The sequence below is a fragment of the Elgaria multicarinata genome, chromosome 12 (assembly GCF_023053635.1).
Source record: "Elgaria multicarinata webbii isolate HBS135686 ecotype San Diego chromosome 12, rElgMul1.1.pri, whole genome shotgun sequence".
Lineage (NCBI taxonomy): Eukaryota > Metazoa > Chordata > Lepidosauria > Squamata > Anguidae > Elgaria > Elgaria multicarinata.
Genome location: NC_086182.1, coordinates 12,329,318 through 12,350,895, shown reverse-complemented (window position 1 = coordinate 12,350,895; position 21,578 = coordinate 12,329,318). Strand labels below are relative to the sequence as shown.

The 21,578-nt window shown below is 43.6% G+C and overlaps 1 protein-coding gene across 1 annotated transcript in view; it reads right to left on the bottom strand.

Moving 5' to 3' along the window:
• Nucleotides 1-21,578, bottom strand: part of LOC134407391 (zinc metalloproteinase-disintegrin-like NaMP) — a 63,476-nt gene that overhangs the window by 10,959 nt on the left and 30,939 nt on the right. Inside the window, exons 6-19 of the mRNA XM_063139138.1 lie at nt 21,094-21,289; nt 20,057-20,119; nt 16,479-16,550; nt 15,063-15,232; nt 14,529-14,613; nt 13,643-13,773; nt 9,791-9,968; nt 9,001-9,090; nt 8,036-8,231; nt 6,493-6,595; nt 5,904-6,060; nt 4,603-4,683; nt 3,165-3,243; nt 1,396-1,498 (exon numbers count right to left, since the gene is read on the bottom strand). Of these exons, the coding sequence (XP_062995208.1) occupies nt 1,396-1,498; nt 3,165-3,243; nt 4,603-4,683; nt 5,904-6,060; nt 6,493-6,595; nt 8,036-8,231; nt 9,001-9,090; nt 9,791-9,968; nt 13,643-13,773; nt 14,529-14,613; nt 15,063-15,232; nt 16,479-16,550; nt 20,057-20,119; nt 21,094-21,289 (1,704 nt within the window). The remainder of the gene's footprint in view (nt 1-1,395; nt 1,499-3,164; nt 3,244-4,602; nt 4,684-5,903; nt 6,061-6,492; nt 6,596-8,035; nt 8,232-9,000; nt 9,091-9,790; nt 9,969-13,642; nt 13,774-14,528; nt 14,614-15,062; nt 15,233-16,478; nt 16,551-20,056; nt 20,120-21,093; nt 21,290-21,578) is intronic.

Below are 21,578 nucleotides of genomic sequence, written 5' to 3'. Positions count from 1 at the left end.
CTTTACTATGTGTACAAATGTTATGGGGAGGGGCCTCTGGATTTTGTCAGGGAAGCAGCTAAGGGGACGGAGGTGCTTCCAGTCTGATTCCAGAACCTGATTCCAGAAGCTACAGTTCAGTCCCATGGCATTCCATCCATCTCCCAATGCTTTTTAGCTAGAGCTGAATTGAAAATACTCAAATATATTCTAGCTCAACATTTAGGAGGAAGGAGTGAAAGGGGAGGTGAAATAGGGACAGTCTTCAATGGCAGCCCCACAAACAACTTACTACAGTAGGCTAACCAGGAGGGTACCATGCCATGGATAACCATGGCTAGGCTATTCCTATCTGCCATTGGTGTACCAGCCTGAACTAGTGAAAGACTATGGCCATGGCTAGACCAGGCCTATATCCCAGGATTGTCCCGGGATCATCCCTGTGCATCCAAATGACACACTGGGGATCCCGGGAGCAGGCAGGGACAACCCCTCCATTTGCCTGGGATAATCCTTAGGTCTAGCTAAGGTCATTGTGTTGAAGGGAACTTCGGAGGTGGACAGAACGTGGCATAGTATACTCAAATAATTATGGGGAAGTGGTTGAAGGAAGGACTAGTTCTTGTTAGCCAAAGGAAACTGGCAACCACATGTTTCAAGGTATTCTCTGCTACCTTGCTATATTTCTTTTTGTGTGGCTGTTGCAATAACTAGGCCCTTTCTATACCATGCTCTCAATTTGGAGCTAAGCCGGTACATATAGTCATGAATGGACTCACCTGCTCCCGGCCTTGTTGGGTGCTTGCTGAACTGCCACCATTGTTGTGGGAAATGGTAGCTTGCTAAGGGGACAGGTGGTTGCCAGGGGCTCACCAAGCTGCAGGATACTCAATGAGTGGGTCTAAGAGCACCCCGGAGCTCAGCGAGCAGGATCTGGGAAGGTGAGCTTAAGGGAATCCAGCAGACTCCACACACACACACACACATGACCTGTGGACTCTCACACCATCCCTAGATACATACGCCGTAGCTCAATTATTTAAATCAAGTCTAGTTTGTAACTTCAGCTGGGCAGGTTTCTGGAATTCAGCATACAATTTGAGCCAACTGCAGTGTTCCACCCCACCCCACATTCTGGACTGTCACGCAATTCCTGGTGCTTAGATAAGGGTGTGCGAATCCACCCATGCCAGGCTTGGGGGGTGCTCGCCCCGTCGCCGCTGCCATCCGCAACCCCCCTGAAAGGCCCCATCGATGTGAGGGTAAAAGTGTGAATGCATCTGAGTTCACAAGAGGAGCACCCGACTGGGTCTGGCGGGGACAGAGGGGCACTCATGACAACCCTATGCTTAGCCAATTTGCAACTTAGACGCTTTGAGGAGGTTTATCTGAGAATTTTCCACTTGAAAGCTTCACCTTTGACTTGCTTTCTTCCTCAGAATTTTGTAACGGAACAAGATGGCAACACCAATTGCGGTGGCTGCCAGGGTCACCAACACAGCAACAATGACGATGATATCTGCAAACAAACAAACAAACAAACACTGTGAGATTATACTGCTGGAGTCATGTTGGAAGCTGAGAAACCATTCCTGGAAATTATGAGGGCCCACACCTTATGTATTCCTCATGTGTGACTTATGGGTCATCTACACCGAGCAAAATATTCCACCGTGAAAGCAGTATGGAAGCGGTACATAAAAGGCAGGAGCCACACTACTGCTTTACGGTGGTATAGAAGTGCACTGACAACTGTTGGGGCCCACTGACATGTACCATATACTGCTTTCATACCACTATATCCTGCTTGATGTGGCTCCTGCCTTTTATATACCACTGTCTCACCGCTTTCATAGTGGAATATCCTGCTTGGTGTAGATTAGGCCCTGGTCCACCTTACAGTGCTAAGGATAAGAACAGGAGAATGTATGTGAAGTGCATTGGATACGCAAATGCTGCATATCATTTTCTTATGAGGATATAAGTGTGTGTGTGTGTGTGTGTGTGTGTGTGTGTGTGTGTGTGTGTGTGTGTTTGCATGGGTTTTTCACCTTCAGCTCATTGAAAGAAGGATGAGATAAACATGTAAAAAATGAATTAAGGATGATGAAAGATCAGCCTTCTCCAACCCCAATGCTTGGCTCAGACTGATAGGAGATGCAGTCCAACTCATATGAAGGGCACTAGGTTGAGAAAGTCTGTATTAAATAAATAAATGAACTTTTCAAAATGAGCCATGGTCCAGGAAGCAGCTAAGTCACATACTCTAACTTACAGCATATACATTTTGTTATTGTTATTTAGTATTATGATATGAGTATTTATTGTACATTGCCCTGTAATGAAGGGTGGTCTATACATGTTTAAATAATAAACAAATCAATACAACTTGAAATTCAAGCCAGCCAGCCAGGAATTTAATGGCATGGCTCCATTTCCCAAATGACCCATTTCCCAAATGACCAGGGCCGGATCTACACTATTGCTTTAAAGCGCTTTATAACAGTTTTATAGCGCTTTAAAGCAGTAGTGTAGATCTGGCCCAGGTTATTATTTCCATTTAAATAAACACAATATGGCACTTGGGGGCTCTCTCTGAGTGTGTATGTACCAAGTTATCAGGAGGAACACATGATCATGCAGAAAAACATTTTGTGTGTTCTGTACACTGTATGTGCTAGAGATAGGTAAGGAAATAAAAAGGGGAATTTCAGCAGTTATCATTTGTATGCATGCAGCTTTGCCCTCTTTTGTATCTGATCGCACTAGTATAGCTCCTGCAGCTTTAACTGTTGCGATGAAGAGGGAATATCACCAGGTGCTGCATGCATACAAATGACACCTGCTGAAATTCCCTTTTCCATACAACTGTTAAAGATACAGGAGCCCTGTCCTCCTTTCCATATGGCCACCCTATTCATAGTGGGTTGGGTTTACCACCTGCGGTGGGACAGCAGCGCAAGTGGTAAGCCCTCCTCTGGACCCATTGAAAAAACCCTCCCTAAAAATAGCCCAAATCCATCCCCTCCCCACTGTGATTAGCTGCCTGCAGACAAGTCTGCAAATCTGGCATTGGCATTTCATCCAGTCCAATTCCTAAAGAATCAATAGCACGTTGTGCTCTACAGTGTGGAAAGACAGAGGAGAACGGGGACAGCAATGGAGCCCTGCTTCCTTTTACTTACATCTGTTTGTTGTGGGGTCATCGCAGTTTGGTGGTGCCCATCCTTCTTCACACTGGCATTGCATTTCATGGTCACATACCTATGAAAGCACAAACAGCATTAGCCTCCAGAATGCTCATGGTACAGTCCCGCACCCCAGTCCTGGGAGGTGTGAACCTTCAGGGGCTTTGGGGCGCACTCAGACTTCACGTTCCTAAAAGGAGGGCATTGGCACTTGTGGGGATTCTTTTAAGGTTTATTGACACTGTGTTCAGTCCTGCAACAACCCAGCTCCAAGCAAACCCTGCTTCCTCTCCACCACCCTGCAGATCCCTTCGCAAGACAAAAGCAACTCTCCTTTCATCTGGGATTCAGCCTTCTCTGGATTCATTTCCTCCTATCCTCTCAGGCCTTGTAAAACAAAAAGGTTGCCCATTTAGGAATTATAGTGTACGTGTGGGGAGATCCTCAATCCCTTTTACTCAGAGACACTGAGTTATAAGGGGTCCCTGGAGGGAATTTAGACTGACCCCCCAAACACATGGGCAAGAAGCGAACAACATCTTTCTTTCTTTCTTTCTTTCTTTCTTTCTTTCTTTCTTTCTTTCTTTCTTCCTTCCTTTCTTCCTTTCTTCCTTCCTTCCTTCCTTCCTTCCTTCTCTGGGAGAATTTCTTTGATCCTGTCTTTTTCTGAGTGCTGATATATGAGATGGCCATACAACACAAACCAAAAACAATATTTTTTTGTTTTTTAAAAAATGCAAAAATGAATATTTCTGAGGTCCCAGACCTCTCCACATAAGTGTTGCAGATCAAATGATCTAATGAACAATGGCTAACAAAGCCATCCTACAGCAGCAACCAACCCAAAGGCTTACCTAAATAGCCACATTTTCAGTGGTGTAGCTCCCATCTTGCGGTCCTTCAGCCAAAAAGGTTTTTACTATCTTGTTTTGCTGCTGTTTTTTAATTACTGTGATTGCTGCTTTTCCTTAAGGGATTTTAATTTTGTGGCTATTTGATGTTTATTATTAGTGGGTGGGTTCCCCCCCTTCCTTTCTCCCTTTTTGTTTAGGCCTCTTTGGATACATATTTGTAGAAGAACAGAATATAAATAAATAAATAATAACAATTAAGATTTATTTATTTATTTATTATATTTATATCCTGTCTTTTTTTCTTCTTGCAAGGCCCCTACGGAAGTTTATAGAGACCTCCTCTTCTCCATTTTATCCTCACAACAACCCTGTGAGAAATGCACAACGTCAAGAAGAGCAAAAGAAGCCCAGAAGTTCAGTGGCCCTGTTACGTTGAGGAATGGAGTCCTCGGAGATTACTGTGAGAGGAAGATAGAGGTATACATGCTTCACAGAGGAAGGAAAAGATTTTAGCATCCCATCTCTAAGCAGCCCACTAAAAAGCAATGGACATCGTTCATTCCTTAACATATAACTCTTACAGCATGTCCTTGGCATTTCGCAGAACAGTTGGTAGACCTGTAGGCTCTCTCAATGTCCATGCATTGTCCATTGCTGCAGACCTGGAAGTCAAATGCCAGAGATGATCAAAAGGAAAAAACGGCAAAGCTTTTATTTATGTATTTGAATTACCTAAGATCAGGATGCTATCTTTGATCTTGCTTAGGTTCACAAAAAACAAGAGGCGCTGGAAACCCCAAAATATCTTTAGGCTTCAGGATTGCTTCTACTGTTAGCTTCTGTTTATATCAAGGCCCATGGGTCACAACCACCCGCCACCATGATTTCCCTAGCCCTCTCCCAACTTTTCAGAGAGAGGTGTATACAAGGTAAGAAGGAGCCTTGCATCTCATACTCCCAGACAAGTAGAAAGTAAAGGATTGTGAGAGAGTATGGACGGAGAAATGGAGGTGGTCTGGAAAAGTCACATACTTCTTAAAGCTAGGGATGTATGAGAAATTGCTTCAGTTCATTTTTGATCAGGATTTACCCAGTTTGCACCTTCTGGACTGAACATGGACTCCAATGCAATTAAACACTTTTGGATTTTGTGGGGGAGAAAAGTGGGCAATCTGATATAGATTTGAGTCAGAACGAGCTTCGAGATGGAGTTCAGGGAACATGAATGAAATTCTTGTACATTCCTATCAGAAACTGCCCACATAACACCTGCCATGCCTCTCCCAGACTCCTCATCATCAGAGGATGAAGGCGAAGGGGAAACTCTAGCAGATCCTGGGGAAGTGACTAGCATTAATGTAGGACAAGACCCCTTACTTCCAGGGGGCAGGGAAGACCCAGATGAAGCCCCTCTAACACAGTCTGATGGGATCATCAGGTTCTCCAGCCCCGTGCAGCCTCATGAGAGTGAGGGATCAGTGTCGGCTGGCTGCCAGAGCTCAGAAGCTGCAGGTCTAATCATCAGCACCTGGTGTCAGGTTGTTAGGTGTTAAAAGGTCCTGAGCAGCCCAGGGATGACGTTGGAGACAACGTGCCACCCCCAGCATTTGGCCCATCCAGCCCTCCATGTGTTTGGACACCATAGTGACGCAAGACACCTTGGCCTGCGTCCTCAACTCTGCTTGCATCTAGAAGCCCTACTCTGTTACTGGAGTATTGCATTATTTTACTCTGTCGGGCTCCCAGCCGACTAAGGAATCCCAGCTGCTGTTTCTCTGGCTCGGCCTCCACCCTTCACAAGAACAGCCATAAATCTCCGCTCTTAACCAGCAAACGTTGACAACAACTCTGAATCACACCATATAGAATATGAGTCACTAACCATGCCTTCTCCACATTTTGTTCCACCATCAACCATCCCATGATCTTCTTGACCATTGCTTGGAAAACTGCTCTTACAATTATCAAATGATGCCATGTTTCCGATCGAAGGCAGTCTTGAACCACCCGTGCAATACAGCTTGCCACACTTTAGATCTCTGGAAAAAAAACAGCCAGTTATTAATCATTCCTCCTCCTTTTAAAGAATGGGCAAATAAAATAATTATAATGTTTCCATTGACTTGGAAAGATCGCCCATTCATTCTTCTTAGGTTCTTAGGCCCATTTGTCATGGGCTGTGCTTCCCACCCCAATCCTACTCACAAGTATCAAGCAGTGGCATTTGACTTCTCAAGAACCTTTACTCTGATGACATCCTTACTTCTTACAGTTATAACCCATCTTTCTTCCATTATGGAACCCAAGATGGCATACGACCATCCAGGCAATCAGCAATCCTGAACTGCCCAGACTGCGATCTGCTTAGTTCAGCGAGGTGGCTGGAATGTATCCCCTCAGACCATGCTGTGGGACTTGGTCTTTCTTGAGAACTCCACAAATCCAAGTGGTAAAGCATTTCTATTGCTTACTTCTTTCCACATGGCAGGAATGAGCCATTAGCCTTCTTGCAGTGGCCATAATAAACCCCATTCCTGTTGATAGCAAAACAGGTATCTGAACCCACTGTAGCAGCTGCAGAGAGAGAGAAAACACAATAGAATAAATCAATCAGTGTGTGTGTGTGTGTGTATGAGAGAGAGAGAGAGAGAGAGAGAGAGAGAGAGAGAGAAGATCTTTTACAAGTGGCTTAAGTTAATTCAGAGCAGCTATACATATAAGTTTAGTCAATATCAGTTTACTAATCTGAGTATTCTTAACGATTATGTATGCAGTCTGAAGTATGCAGGGTGGATTTCAATACATTCATCACAGAGCCTTCGAACCAACCTGTATTTTTACTGCCGGAGAAGGAGAGAGGTGTTTGTGAGGGTTTTTTTTCTGACTCAGGCACAATAATACCTTGCTTGGCCTTGGCCTATTAGGCAAGTCTGAGGAATCCATCCAGGGGATGGGGTGGAGTTCACAAAGCTTTTATCAGCTCCTTGGAATTCGGCTTGCTTCCCTGTCAGCTTGCTTGAATCAATTTGCATCAAATCAGGCCAGCTCATGGATTTTCAGTGCATATATATATATATATATATATATATATATATATATATATATATAATAGGAAGTCATGCAAACTGTGGCTAGAATTGGCAAGTTGCAGCCACGATTTGCACAACTTTCTATTTTTGAAAAAAAATGGCAAAAAAGTTCCAGGATTTCAGGAAAAGACCTCAGCTCGGCTCACAAATGCAAGCTGAGCTTGGTAAGAAGTGGGAATCCATCAGGGCCTCAAAAGGCAAGATTTGCAAACTATGGACATCCCTATGTATGATGCATCTTGATTGAGTACCATGGGCACATGCTAGAACAGCTGAGCTGTCCCTTTCCTGCAACATCAGCATACATATTGCATGGTGGTGTTGGGTGGGGACAGCCAGGCAAGGAGACTGCAGCACGGAGATGAGTGAGGTGTCTGGCTTCTCAGGCTCAGATTAAATGGTATAAGTGGAGGCTGGTGGCTCTGATTTCAGTGAGGCTCTGAATCCATTCATCGACCTCAGAGGGAAACATATAAGTGTGCCCCATACCATGGAAGCTACTCTGCCTCAGGCATAAAAATGTCCTAAGCTGATGCTGTCTACTCCACATATAATATTGGTTTGTTCTAAAATGACCTCTCCACCATTTGATTCAAGGTCCAAAGCTGGTTGTCCCTTTTGGTTAAAGAGATATGTGAAAAACTTAACTCTCCAATAAGAAGGTTTGAACCACTGAAAGTAGACCTCAGTAGCTGCAAGGTGAACAATAGTTCTAAGTTTTTTCAGCCTATGACTTCCGTCATCCCTGACCATTGGCCATAGAGAGAGCTAAACCCTGAAGAAAGACAACTCTACTTTCTCTCTTGGGAGAACACTAACAAAGACAAGCAGCAGAAAATAGGGACAGCTATTAAGGACTGTTGGAGCTTATGGCTTAGTGTGTTTCAACTCTGATGTTCTGTCCTTCCAAGATTCATACACTCACTTGTTCCCCAAAGTTCAGTGCATTGGTTCGCTAAGGTGGGACACTTCCCCATATAGCAGTAACCCTGGTTGTTCTTGCACGGGTGTCCATTCACTCGGAAGCGGTCGATAGGACATTGATGAGAGAGCCCTGTGCACAGTTCTGGCAGATCACAATCATGATTTGCTAGACGACATACAGCTCCTGCACGTCTGAGCTGTTGAGCAAATAGAGAGTGAATAATGGTGATCACAATTAGTATTAGTATTAGTATTATTTGCATTTTTATACCACCCAATAGCCGAAACTCCCTGGGTGGTTCACAAAAACTAAAACCATTCAAAGTATAAAACAAACAGTATAAAAACATGATATAAAACTGATTAAAAACATACTATACATGAGTAAAACATCTTGAAAACATCTTGAAAACATTCTAAAATTCCACTAGATAGGCCTGCCAGAATAGATCAGTCTTTATTGCTTTTTAAAATTCTAAAAGACTGTCAAGTTGGCGAATCTCCTCCAGCAGGCCATTCCACAGTCTGGGAGCAGCAGAAGAAAAGGTCCTCTGGGTAACAGTTGTTAATCTAGTTTTTGCTTGCTGAAGTAGATTCTTCCCAGAGGACCTGAGTGTGTGGGGAGGATTGTATGGGAGAAGGTGATCCCGCAGGTAGCCTGGACCCAAACCATATAGGGCTTTCCAACCCACTATGAAGTAGGGATGTCCAACCCAGGGAAATCCAGCCCTCTGGGGGCCCACCAGACTTCTGTGGTGCACCCATTTTGCCTTGCTTTTGTGAGCCAAGACGTGCAGTTTCCCCAAGTCCTGGGGACTTTAAATGCTTTTTTTTAAAAAAAAAAAAAAAATCTGGCTGTAATTTGTGCAAATAGAGATTTGCGCAAATTACAGCTGTAAATTGCACAAATTTGCAAGAACAGTTTCCTCTGACATACCTAATTTTAGTATAAAAATGTACCCTTACCTGGCACTTCTCGCAACATTCCCCATATCCACATTTAGCACCTGGCTTCAGTTTGCACGTTGCAGCATCACAGCAGTCGTTTCTACACTCCTTAAAACCAAGAACAGAATTGTGTTACCTAACTACTAATCAACCGACATGCAGGCGATGAGACAACACTCCAGAATTAAAACAAATGACCACCAGTAGGGCATCCAGTTCATAACTTTTTATAGATTTAAAAATTGCCTACTACTTGCTTTTGCTGGCCTTTCAGCCTGGTCTTTTCCAATTAGTATCTTTTGGGGAAGATAGTTTATAAGGAAAAAGGTTTTTCTGCAGCATGTTTCATGGTTCGTCCTAGCAAATCAGTGCACATCATAGTGAGCTGAAGGTGACATGCTTATTTGCTGGTTATGTGCAGAAAGCCTCATGCGTAGTTGAAGTGAGCTGTTGTGTTTTCTGCACATATATATATATATGCGCACACCAAGATGATTCAAATGCTCTATCAAGAGATGCTGAATTCCATAACCCACATGCATTGCGCAAATCAAGCACCTTTGCCTAATACATCATTTCCCCTGCAATTGTTTTGCATCTGTTATTCTGGTTTTGCTCCTGATGTGGTTTTGCGAGATCCTGTTCTCCCTCCCACAACACACACACACACACAGAGACATCCCTGCCCATTGTGAATCATTCAGGCACCTCTCTAGCTTGTGAGGTTTCAGCAGGCACCGGCCAGATCATTCTGAAAGGATTCAGGCCCATGGCAAGTCCCCTTTCACAACGGCTCCTAAGAAGTTACCTCTGGAGTGCCACAGTCACATTCTTCTCCCTCCTCCACAAAGTCATTCCCGCACACTGGTGTTGCAATGATATCCCTGGCTAACGGCATATCCAAGATACATTTCGGGGTTCGGTCTGTAATGAAAGTCTGGAACTCTTGGAGGCTGCAGGAGCTGAAATCCCGGGGTACGTTATGTCTGCAAAAATGAACCAATATGCAGAAAATAATAGCATGCATGTATGGGAAGAAGGGACTATAGATCAGTAATAGAGCGCATGCTTTGTGTGCAAGAAGTCCTGGGTCCAATTGCCAGCATCTCCAGTTAAAAAGGGATCCGGTGGAAGAACGGAAAAAGAGTTGTATGGCCAAAGGTGCAATAGGAGCTTCATTTCCTCCTATTGCATAAATTACATAGGGTCCATGGCCAAAGGAATAGTCAGTGGAGACTGATGGCTATGATGTCAGAGAATCCACTCCAGGTTTCAGGCAGAACTCTAAAGGAGGCCCTGGACTTTGCATAGAATCCCAGAATGGATTCACCTCCCCACTGATATCAGAGCCACCAGCCTCCACTGGGAATCATAGAATAGTAGAATCATAGAATCATAGAATAGCAGAGTTGGAAGGGGCCTACAAGGCCATCAAGTCCAACCCCCTGCTCAATGCAGAAATCCACTCGAAAGCATCCCTTACAGATGGTTGTCCAGCTGCCTCTTGAAGGCCTCTAGTGTCGGAGAGGCCACAACCTCACCAGGCAACTGATTCCATTGTCGTACTGCTCTAACAGTCAGGAAGTTTTTCCTGATGTCCAGCCGGAATCTGGCTTCCTTTAACTTGAGCCCGTTATTCTGTGTCCTGCACTCTGGGAGGATCGAGAAGAGATCCTGGCCCTCCTCTGTGTGACAACTTTTTAAGTATTTGAAGAGTGCTATCATGTCTCCCCTCAATCTTCTCTTCTCCAGGCTAAACATGCCCAGTTCTTTCAGTCTCTCTTCATAGGGCTTTGTTTCCAGACCCCTGATCATCCTGGTTGCCCTCCTCTGAACACGCTCCAGCTTGTCTGCATCCTTCTTGAATTGTGGAGCCCAGAACTGGACGCAATACTCTAGATGAGGTCTAACCAGGGCCGAATAGAGAAGAACCGTACCTCACGTGATTTGGAAGCTATACTTCTATTAATGCAGCCCAAAATAGCATTTGCCTTTCTTGCAGCCATATCGCACTGTTGGCTCAAGTAGAGTTGGAAGGGGCCTATAAGGCCAACATGTCCAACCCCTGCTCAATGCAGGAATCCACAGTAAAGCATCCCTGACAGATGGCTGTCCAGCTGCCTCTTGAATGCCTCTAGTGTGGGAGAGCCCACAACCTCCCTGGGTCACTGGTTCCATTGTTGTACTGCTCTAACAGTCAGGAATTTTTTCCTGGTGTCCAGCCAGAATCTGGCTTCCGGTAAGTAGTTAAAATAAATAGGGGGAGGGAGAGGTTGACAAACGTATCTAGAAAAATGCAGCTCTGGACCACTCTAATACTTCTGAAACTTGCCACAAAGTGATGGGAATGAACATTGGCCAACGTATGGCGTGAAAGCCAATGCCAAAAGGGAACTTGAATGCCCTGACCAGCAGATGTGGTTTTCTGAAAAGGTCAACATTGCGCCAGAAACTTCAGCACTTGTGCTCTGGAACAAAGCAAGTTTTCTCTAAGCAAGATCTTCAGTGTGAAATGCCAAAGAAGCCATTTCAAGGGTATTAAACCAGCAGATGACGCAGGATCAGCCGCACAGTGTTCTCAAGAACCCAGATTTCTGACCTCATCATTATTGTATAAAATATGAAGTAATGTGGTTTTTGTAGCAGATTTCACAAGCTTGCCAAGGCTTGCAGGTTACACCAAGGCTACAAGAGTCTAACACAAAAGGTCACAGGGTTTGTTTGTTTGTTTGTTTGTTTTAGCAATAGTGTGAGATGCCTGAGAAGACTTTTGTGAATGAACAGGCAAGACAAAACCAGAGTCAGTAAACAAAGTTTTTGCTCTCTGTGGATTTCACTGAGGGCTACAGAATGTGTGGGAGATGCACCCACCGTCTCCCAACTTGAAAAGAAAAGAGGAAAAAGAAAACGCAAAAAAGCATCACAGCAAAAGACCAGCATGGCTGGGGCTGCTTAACTATTTCTCCTGCCAAACACTTGTCTGCTCAGGATTGCTTTTCTTACCTTGACGGAGGAATCTATTTGGGAGGTGGAGTTTGATGAGCATTCCTTGGTTCAGCCTACCTGGACTTTGATCCATTTTCCGCTGCAGAACCTGACTCAGGCCATAGCTAGACGGGGCAAAATCCCAGGGCGATCCCCGGGATTGTGCCTGTGCATCCACATGATGCACAGAGGATCCTGGGATCAGGGAGGGATGATCCCTCCTTTGCCCCAGGATCTCACCCTACCCTTTAGGCCCAGTTTTCCCAGAACGTGTGGCTAGGTGCTGCAGTTTGTCCTGGCTCCTCACAAGCTTCCTTGTGAGGAGCTTGGACCCTCGCACGGGGCGCAGAGCTCCTCAGGAGCTCTGCGCCCATCTGGGTGGTGTAGGGGGAGCGAGGAAAGAATTATCTTAAAAAATACCTACCTTCTACACATGAGCACTTGTGTGCTGCTGCCTCTTTAAGGATAAAAAATGGCAGGCACGATGCCTCTCACTCTGAGGTCATTGCCCACAGCGTGTAAACAGAGGGGGGATCTCATGATAAAAAATATCATGACATCTTCACCCCTCTGTTGTGCAATAATAGGTAGGTCTAGTTAAGGCGTCAGTCTACAATGAATCGGGCCAGTTTGTGGATTTTCCATATTTCTTCATTTGCATATATCGCAGCTGAATTTTGCACAAATTTCTGTAATTTGCACAAATTTCGACCGTAATTTGCACAAATCTCTGTTAGCACAAATTGCAGCTTGACACACACACACACACACACAATGCAAAAAGTTACCAGAGTTTGGGGAAATAGCCATGGATTGGCACACAAATGCAAACTGAGTCAGGCATGCTGTGGGACTTCATTCGGCCAATAAAGAATTGAACTTCCCCAGGCGCAGCCATCCCTAGCTTTTCTCCCCATAGTGTTTTCTTCCCACAGTGTTATATTTGCACACACCCCATATATGTTGCCTGTGGGTGTGAAAGCAGCTTTGGAGAGTAAAATGTTAAGCAGAAAAATAGTGCTAATAATGGACAGCACAACAACTGGGTTGTTGCTGGAACAGCGGTTCTACCTCTTGGCAGTCAGTACTTCCAAAAATGGGGGAGAATATTCTTTTTTCTGGGGTTGGGTGACTGGGGGTGAGTTACCGGCCTGTATATTATTTTATTTATTTATTTACTTACACTATTTATATACCGCTCCCCATTGAAAATTTCGGAGCGGTGTACAAGATAAAATCAAATTAAAAAACAGAATAAAACACTTTAAAATAGATCTTCAAAGAAGCAAAATGTACAGTAAACTGTGTCAGGTCTTTAAGGAAAGGCTTCCTGGAATAATGACGTTTTCAGGAGGCTCCGAAAGGAATATGAAGTTGGCGCCTGCCTGACCTCCAGAGGCAGGGAATTCCATAGGAGGGGGGCCACCACGCTGAAGCATACATATCTTATCTAACTTGGCCATCTTTTCTGATGATAAAGTCACTAGTTCCTGCAAGCTTTGCATTAAGCACATTTGCTTTCTGGAAAATTCCCAGATAACAACGCCACCTTGGCTTGAACTCCATGCTGTAGCTTACTTAGCTGAACGATTAATCCCAAACTGTTTCAAAGCAGGTCTATCCAGAAGCAATCATGGCATTTGCTAGTCTCCCTTGGTGTATACAGTCTCCTCACCTGAGTGTCCCCGCCATGATGCAAGAGTCAGAGTTGCATGCACAGAAATCGGTGTCATGATTCATGCCAAAATTATGGCCCATTTCATGCGCCATCGTAGCCCCAATAGCAATGGGGTTTGTGGTGTGGTCCTGCACAAACGACATTAGTTCATCTACTGTTAGTCTGACAGGAAACAAAAGGGGGAATGTGCTGTTATTAGCACAGAGCTGAAAAGTTTGCAAAGGAAATCTTCAGTGAGAAATCAAAGAGAAAGTAATTCACAAGAAGTGGCATTGGTTTACTTTGAAAAGAGGTGGCAGGCTCCCCCTCCCATCTCCTCCGTTAAAATAAAGTTTTGTCACTCTTGCAAATGGCAATGGAGGTCCTATAAGTGATTCAGCATTTTCCCTACTACGCCGCCACTGGAATATAATGATACGTCCTGGGAGTGTCTTTCCAGGGACATTGTGTTTGTGTATAGGGTCAGTGGGCGGATGGCATCTTCCCCTGGTCATTTTTATAGAGCAACCTCTCCTGCACACAGCAGGAAATAGCGCCAATTAGCATTATAGCCAAGAAGAATCAGATTTTCCAGGTTTTATTTTGTAGCAGGAAAAGCTACAGAAGGAATGGGAGAGGCATAGGAGAATCACTGCATCATCAAAATGACCCATGAAGATCCATGAGTGGCCAGTCACAAGCATGGTATAAAATGCTCATTTAAGATGCCCAATGACTAGGCTTTGTGACAAGCCACACATCCCATTTTCTAGTGGTACCAAGGGCAGTTTCTCAAACTTCAAGATGTGTCCATAGGCCCACAAAGTTCGCCTACCCCTCCTATAAGCCCTCTCTGCCTGCACCCTAATCTTTGTTCTTCTTAATCCTATCCAATTCCACAAACCTGAACAATTCCTGAGGAATGGGCAGAATCACACATGGTTCCCACAAAAGCCAGTCCTACAGTTGCTCCACTGAAGTCAATGCCCCTGTTAGAAAGTGTGGGAGAGAAAACCAGAGTGTGGGATCTCTGACAACAGCCACAATTACTGTATCACTTGCTGAGTCTATCACTGCTACAGGCAAATAGACCTACCAATTCTACTGCATGGGATTGTAGGCTATACATCAGGGATGCAGAACTGCTAGGCCAAGGGGTCCCCAATTTGGCCTGCACAGCAGAGCCTCCTGGGATTCCTACGTGGACATCACCACTGTTATCTCCAAATCCAGATCAGAAATAACAATAGGGATGCAAGTGGCAGGGAATTGCAGCTCTACCTTAAGCCGGACAGTATTCAGGTTACACAATTCCCAAAAAATATGCTTGAAGCTTTTAATGCATTTAGGTTACTGCTGGAGTCCTGTACGACTCACAAAACATCATTCGAGCACTCCCCACCCAGCCACAGTTCCCTTTCACCACTGTGGAACATACGTGAGTAACTGGGCATTATCGTTCCTTTTACGCTTCAGCAGTACTCCTTCCCTCCAGGTTTTAAACCGATCTAACGTGACGTTCGCCAGTTCGTGCACAACAATCTTGTCCCCGTCAGACCAAATTTCTAGGCCGATCAATGCCACATGAACATTTATGGCTTTGTAAACCTGCAGGGAGGACAAACCATCATCAGAACAACAACGACACCTTGAGAAGCTCTTCAAGAAAAAGATCACAGTTGAAATTGAGTCCACTCCCACTCACTCCCGCTCCTTGGGTGCAGGAATTAGATATGGTTTGAGATAAGAATCTTCCGGGGAAACTACAAATGATACATGAGATCCTTGTTCTGATTTCTTGGTTTTTCTTCTTCTTTTCTTTATGTAAAAGTAGCTAGTAGAGGGTGGAGACAGATTTGGCTGGAACTCTTGCCCTGGAGGGAAAGGGAGGTTTTTAACCTGATTTAAATATCCCCATCTATTATTTGCTGTTGAAGGGAGAAATGAGATGTATCTGTATTGCTAATAGCAGCTGGGGAGGGGGCAATTTAAATCAGGGAAGCAGTGAAAGGGGAATGGATTAACCCTCCTAAGACTCTTGACTTATAACAGCTTACCCCAACCTGGTGCCCTCCAGATGTGTTAAACTACAACCCCCAGTATGGCTGTGTGGGAATTTTTCCAAGCTCTACTTCTGCACATCTGAAGGACACTGTTTGTGAAAAGGTGATTTGTACCAGAGAGCAATGGCAATTTCTTGGGTTGATTGCCATCAGCTCTCTGAGATTTTGTCCACAGACTTTCATCTTTCCATCACAGGAAATCCCTGCTATTTTTTTTTCAGCCACTGGCTCAGTTCAGACAACACATTTCTCTATGTAGTAGGACAACTCCACTCAGTGATTGAGTTTGTAGGAGGTACTCCCCACACAACAATGTTCTAACTCCACCGTTGTGTGACTGTGGGCTCCTGTGGACTTGAGTAAAAGGCAATGTGATGTTTGATTGACAGTTCCTCTGCCCTCTCTCCTCCCCCAGTCCTCCTGATGGTATCCCATCAGCCATTGCTGAAAAAAAACCCAATCCCAACAGCTCTTCTAGAGTGTCACTCCCACCTTTCACCGCTCTGGCCACAGAACTCTGTAGCTAGTGGGAAAAGTCCACCCAACGCAATGGGAAACTCCGCAGAGTCCTCCACATAACGCAATGGTTGTGCAGGAACTCTCCTCTGCACAGCATGGATATTCAGCGTGGAGTGTTTTCTAAAAAAAAACTCCACCATGGGGTGGAGTTTTCCCTCCAGACAACACATTTCTCAACGGTGGTGTAAAAACTCCACTGTGGAGTTCTATAACCACCATTGAGAAATGTGTTGTCCGAACTGAGCTACTGAATCTTTGGCATAACATCTTACCATGTTTATAAAATTGACTATTTCGAATACTCTTGTCCTGACAGCAGCCATATCGCGGTTGTATGTCCTGAACTGCAAAATAGCAAAGGTGAAAGTATTAAGAAGAAACTAAGGCAGGATATACACTACTGCTTTATAATTGTTTATAACGGTATTGACAACTGTTGAGGGTCATGACACATTCCGTATAGTGTTTCAAACCAATTTCAAAGTGTTATATCCTGCTTGAGGTAGATCTGTCCTAAAACATGGGAGAGGGAGAGAGAGAAAGAGAGAGAGAGAGAGAGAGAGAGAGAGAGAGAGAGAGAGAGAGAGGTGGGAGGGGTACAGAGAAAAACAAAGATATCTAACTCAACTTGTTGGGGGTGGGGAATCAGTGAACCTGCTGCTAGGGAGAAGAAGTTTATTATATATCTTGGCACTTAAATTCTTCAAAGTAAATTCTAACCAGCACATTGCGTAATCAATATACCAGCCTTACAATCTTTTCAGCACCTTGCTATTGAAAGGGAATTTCATCTATCTATCTATCTATCTATCTAGTCTGTTTGTATCCTGTTAAATCTGTTCTTGTGTTTGTTACGGTTACCCTTTCTTCATTATAATATATAAATACATTTGTGTGAATAGATTTTGTCACACTTTTCTATACCACTGTGGAATCCTTTTGATAAAGGGTTGGGGGTGGGTGGGTTAAGAAATGTTACCACCCTATCAATCAATACATTGATATGCTTTTTATCAAACAGGTAGCAATGGAACAATGGCCGGTTTCCCATTCAAAGTCCTTCACTTTGAGAGTGGGCCAACGAGAAATCTTTCCAGAATTCTTTGACTGGGAGCTGGTGACAAGCAATTGTTGCTGCTGCTTTCAGAGTGCTAGGAGAGAAGCATTGTTTTGTAGCCTCATTCCGCGTCTACTCTGATAAAGTTATTGCAGGGAAATTTCAAGAAAAACCTACAAAACCTGTTTGACTAGTGATGGCACTGAAATGACAAAAATGTATTTATTTGTTCATCAAGGGCAACAATGTCTTTGGAAACTCTCTTTAAAAAAAATCAACTATCTCCAGCCCAAGACAACTAAGGTCACAATCCTATGGACAGAACCGTCACTGAACAGATGCCCCCAAACTCGGAGTGTTCCAAGATTTCTATATTTTGCTGGACTGAAGCAATCTGCCTCCACATCCTCTGATCTCTTGCATCTTTGCTAGTTGCAAAGATCATCTCCTGGCCTCTCCAGTCTCCTCCACTTCCACCTACTAGGAAAAAAGAAACCCTTCCCCCCACCACAAAGTTGATTTTCTGTCCTCAGAGATACAGCTGGTGGGGTCCTCGCCATGCCAGCTGCAAGGGGGATTGGGTAAAGGGGGGGTGTCTCTGATTCTTGGAAGGGATTTTCCAAGCCATCCTGTGGTCCCTGGGATACTTGCCCAGGGGACATAGGATTGCGCTCTAAAAAGATTCAAAATTGATTTGAATGTATGGGGTAGACATGCCCAGTATTAACTGTACCACGTAGAGAAGTGCTTGCAGGATAAGGATTACATTTGCAGATTCCTTATTCAGTTATTAATTTCACTGGAAAATCATTAATTGCATTACAATTAAACTGATGGGGTTAGCTGATTCTCACCATCCTATGGAAAGGAATACTTACTGTATGGAAGAATGGAAAGATGTAGAGTAAGGGAAGCTTTTATTTGCTATCAAATAATAAAGAAATGCTTTTTGAAAATAATAATAATAATAATAATAATAATAATAATAATAATAATAATGTAAGAAAGGTCTTACATTTTTCCCCCCAATAAGCATTTCTTCCTGATTTATAGCTATATATGGAACTAGCGCAGTTCTGTGGTCACAGCTGTGAGCTGTCAGCAGGAAGTAACTAAGTCTAAAATGTCATCAGCCCAAAACCAATTTCCTTAAAGCTAATTTCCGCAAAACTTTTTTCTTAAAATGTTAGACAAAGCCCAATCCCCCTCCTGAGATCATGAGCCTGATTCTTTTATATATTTCTGTTTGTTTGTTTTAAAGTGCAAATTCACAGAAGACTCTGGAGTTATTTTGATGTCACTGTGGTTTGGTAAAATTCAGACCTGAGTACTTTTGACTTGATTATCCAATAGTCAAGGACTAGTATGAACTACAACTGCCTCCAAAACGGTTGGCGTTCTGGATTACTCAGACTTTTTACCAAAGTGGAACTGATGAATTAGGAATCATCCTTTGAACCTTTTCTATTCCCAGATATTGTACAGAGTGCTGAGCATGCATAATTTATCTCAGAGGTCAGTTCTTCATTGTACTAGTTTTGTTCCTTCTGCTTTCTTCCTCCACTCCCACCAATAACAAATGATAATTGATCACTTGGCCAGAAAAAAAAAAAGATTTTTGTTTTGTTTTGTTTTCTTGCATTTTAACACAGATCTCAATCAGTTGAATCTAGCATGGCCAGAGGGGATCAGGTTCATATACCTAACTACCACCACTGTGGATGATGGCCATTCATAGAGATAACTTTTAAGAATGACTTGCAAAGTAATGGAAGAAAGGCATATCAACAGCTATCATGCATGGTAGCTAAATGGCATGTTCATGCAGAGAAACAGTAGAAATCTGCACATAAGATGCGGGGCGGGGTGGGGCGGGAATAATAAGGAAAGACCATCACCTTCATGCTGTGTGTACGTGAGCTTAACAGATATATTTGATTGTCTTCTGGAAACAGGACATTTTTCTATAGATGGAACTTAGCTCCTTCCTATCTCTCCTCTCTCATCTCACACTATTGCCCTGCTCGTGCTCTTCGCTCCTCTGATGCCATGTTTCTCGCCTGCCCAAGGGTCTCTACTTCCCTTGCTCGGCTTTGTCCATTTTCTTCTGCTGCCCCTTATGCCTGGAACGCTCTTCCAGAACATTTAAGAACTACAAGTTCAACTGCAGCTTTTAAAGCTCAGCTAAAAACTTTTCTTTTTCCTAAAGCTTTTAAAACTTGATTTTTTTCTGAATTTATACTGTTAGTTTTACCCTACCCAGTGCCTGTTTACCCTACCCTGTGCCTGTTTGCATTCTCTTCCCCTACTTATTGTTTTATTATGTTTTTATTAGAATGTAAGCCTATGCGGCAGGGTCTTGCTATTTACTGTTTTACTCTGTACAGCACCATGTACATTGATGGTGCTATATAAAATAATAATAATAATAATAATAATAATAATAATAATAATAATAATAATAATAATGCAATACAGAAAGGTAGACAGCGTGGAGTTCTGTTATTCTGGATTCCAGTCACTCCATTTCATTCCTCCTCTTCTCTGGGTGTTTTTTTTTTGGGGGGGGGGGTTGCCTTAAACTCAGCCAGAATTGTGTGTCCACTAAGTACACTCAGTCCTCACTGAGCTGTTCTGGGTGTTCCCCTTAAAAGAAATCCTAGGATTCTTTTAAGTCTGCTGGTATCATTTGGCACTCACCACCTGATCATCAAAAATAGAAGGAACAATAGTCCCCCAGTAAAAAGGCTGCTGGAAGGAATTTTAGAAGGAAGTATTTGTTGAGATACTTACCACTCTGTTGTCTACAGCTATGTAAAGTTCAACATACTTTTTGGCCTTCAGGTATGCCTGCTTCTAAATGAAACAATAAAGTGAAGATTGCTCAGATGTGTGCAGAGTCACCCACCCCCAGGCTATAATTGACAGGAACATCGAATCATCAGATAATCTACAGATTGCAGTTTTACAACCTGGTCAGTGTACATGAACTTCGGAAACCCTGGCTCTGTGTTATAAGACATTTATGAGGTTAGAGCTCATCAAAGGTTTTGAATTTAAAGAATGTAAAGATTCTCAGGACTGAATAAATTATGTAATCCATTATTGGGTAGAAACAGTGGCTACCCACTTCTTTAAAATATCTGCAGAGACATCAAGGTTTTTTTATGAGTCATTGTCTCTAAATTGTGTCATGTTTGTATATTCTGAACTGTGCTGATTTTGAAAATGAGATGCAAATAGACAGGGATCAAAAATAGCGCTGCATATATGAATGTCTAGAACAACATGATGTTGAATGGCCAGACATAACATTCTGCTAATCTTGCAGAGTGTAGCAACGCGTGATAATTTTCCTTACTCTTTTGTAAGTGTGTGCTTATGTTCCATAAGTGTGTTCTTATGTCCCATAAGAGGAACCATGCTGGATCAGACGAGGGTCCACCTAGCCCAGCACTCTGTTGGCACAGTGGCCAACTGGCTGTTGATCAGGAGCCCACAAGCAGGACACGAGTGCAACAGCACCCTCCTGCCCATGGTTCCCAGTAACTGGTGTCTATAGGCTTTCTGCCTCTGCTACTGGAGGTATCATATAGCCATCAGGACTAGAAGCCTTCTCCCCCAGGAATTTCTCTAACAACCTTTTAAAGCCATCCAGATTGGTGCCTATCACTACGTCTTGTGGTAGTGAATTCCATGGTTTAACCATTCCAGTTCCCACCAAGGCGGCTACTGCCCTGGACAGCCTGAGTCCAGCCTAAATGCTTCCTCCTCTGCCCCCACAGAATTGTTACTATTCCCTACATGTGATGTTCTGGCATGAGACTTACTTCTGCACTTGTGCTTGACCTGGCAACCTTCTGAATAGGCTCTTCGAGTAGCCACGTTGTGTTGGTTACCCCACAGACCTTGGGGGTCTCATTTTCCTTTTCCAGACTCTCATATTTGAAGACTGCATGGGCTTCACTGTCTGAGAGCTTCAAGGGTTCGATAAGATACCTCTTGCCACGTTTTTTGAAATACCCTCTGTAAAACATTGGCAGTCACCATTTCAGTATAGGATGATGAGGATGGACACCCAGTTTGTACCAATCAAGCCATCTCCTCTCCAAATAAGGATAGTTATGGTAACCATAATGAAGACACAACTTTCAATAGTGTGATCAGGTCTGCTCCTTCCCCCCTTTTTTTTCTTCCAAAACCCCACAACTCTGTATAGGGAACATTTTGCCTCGAATCGGACATCTTGTAATTCACAGCTGGCATTATTATTATTATTATTATTATCATTCATAATAATCTGTACAACAAGTTT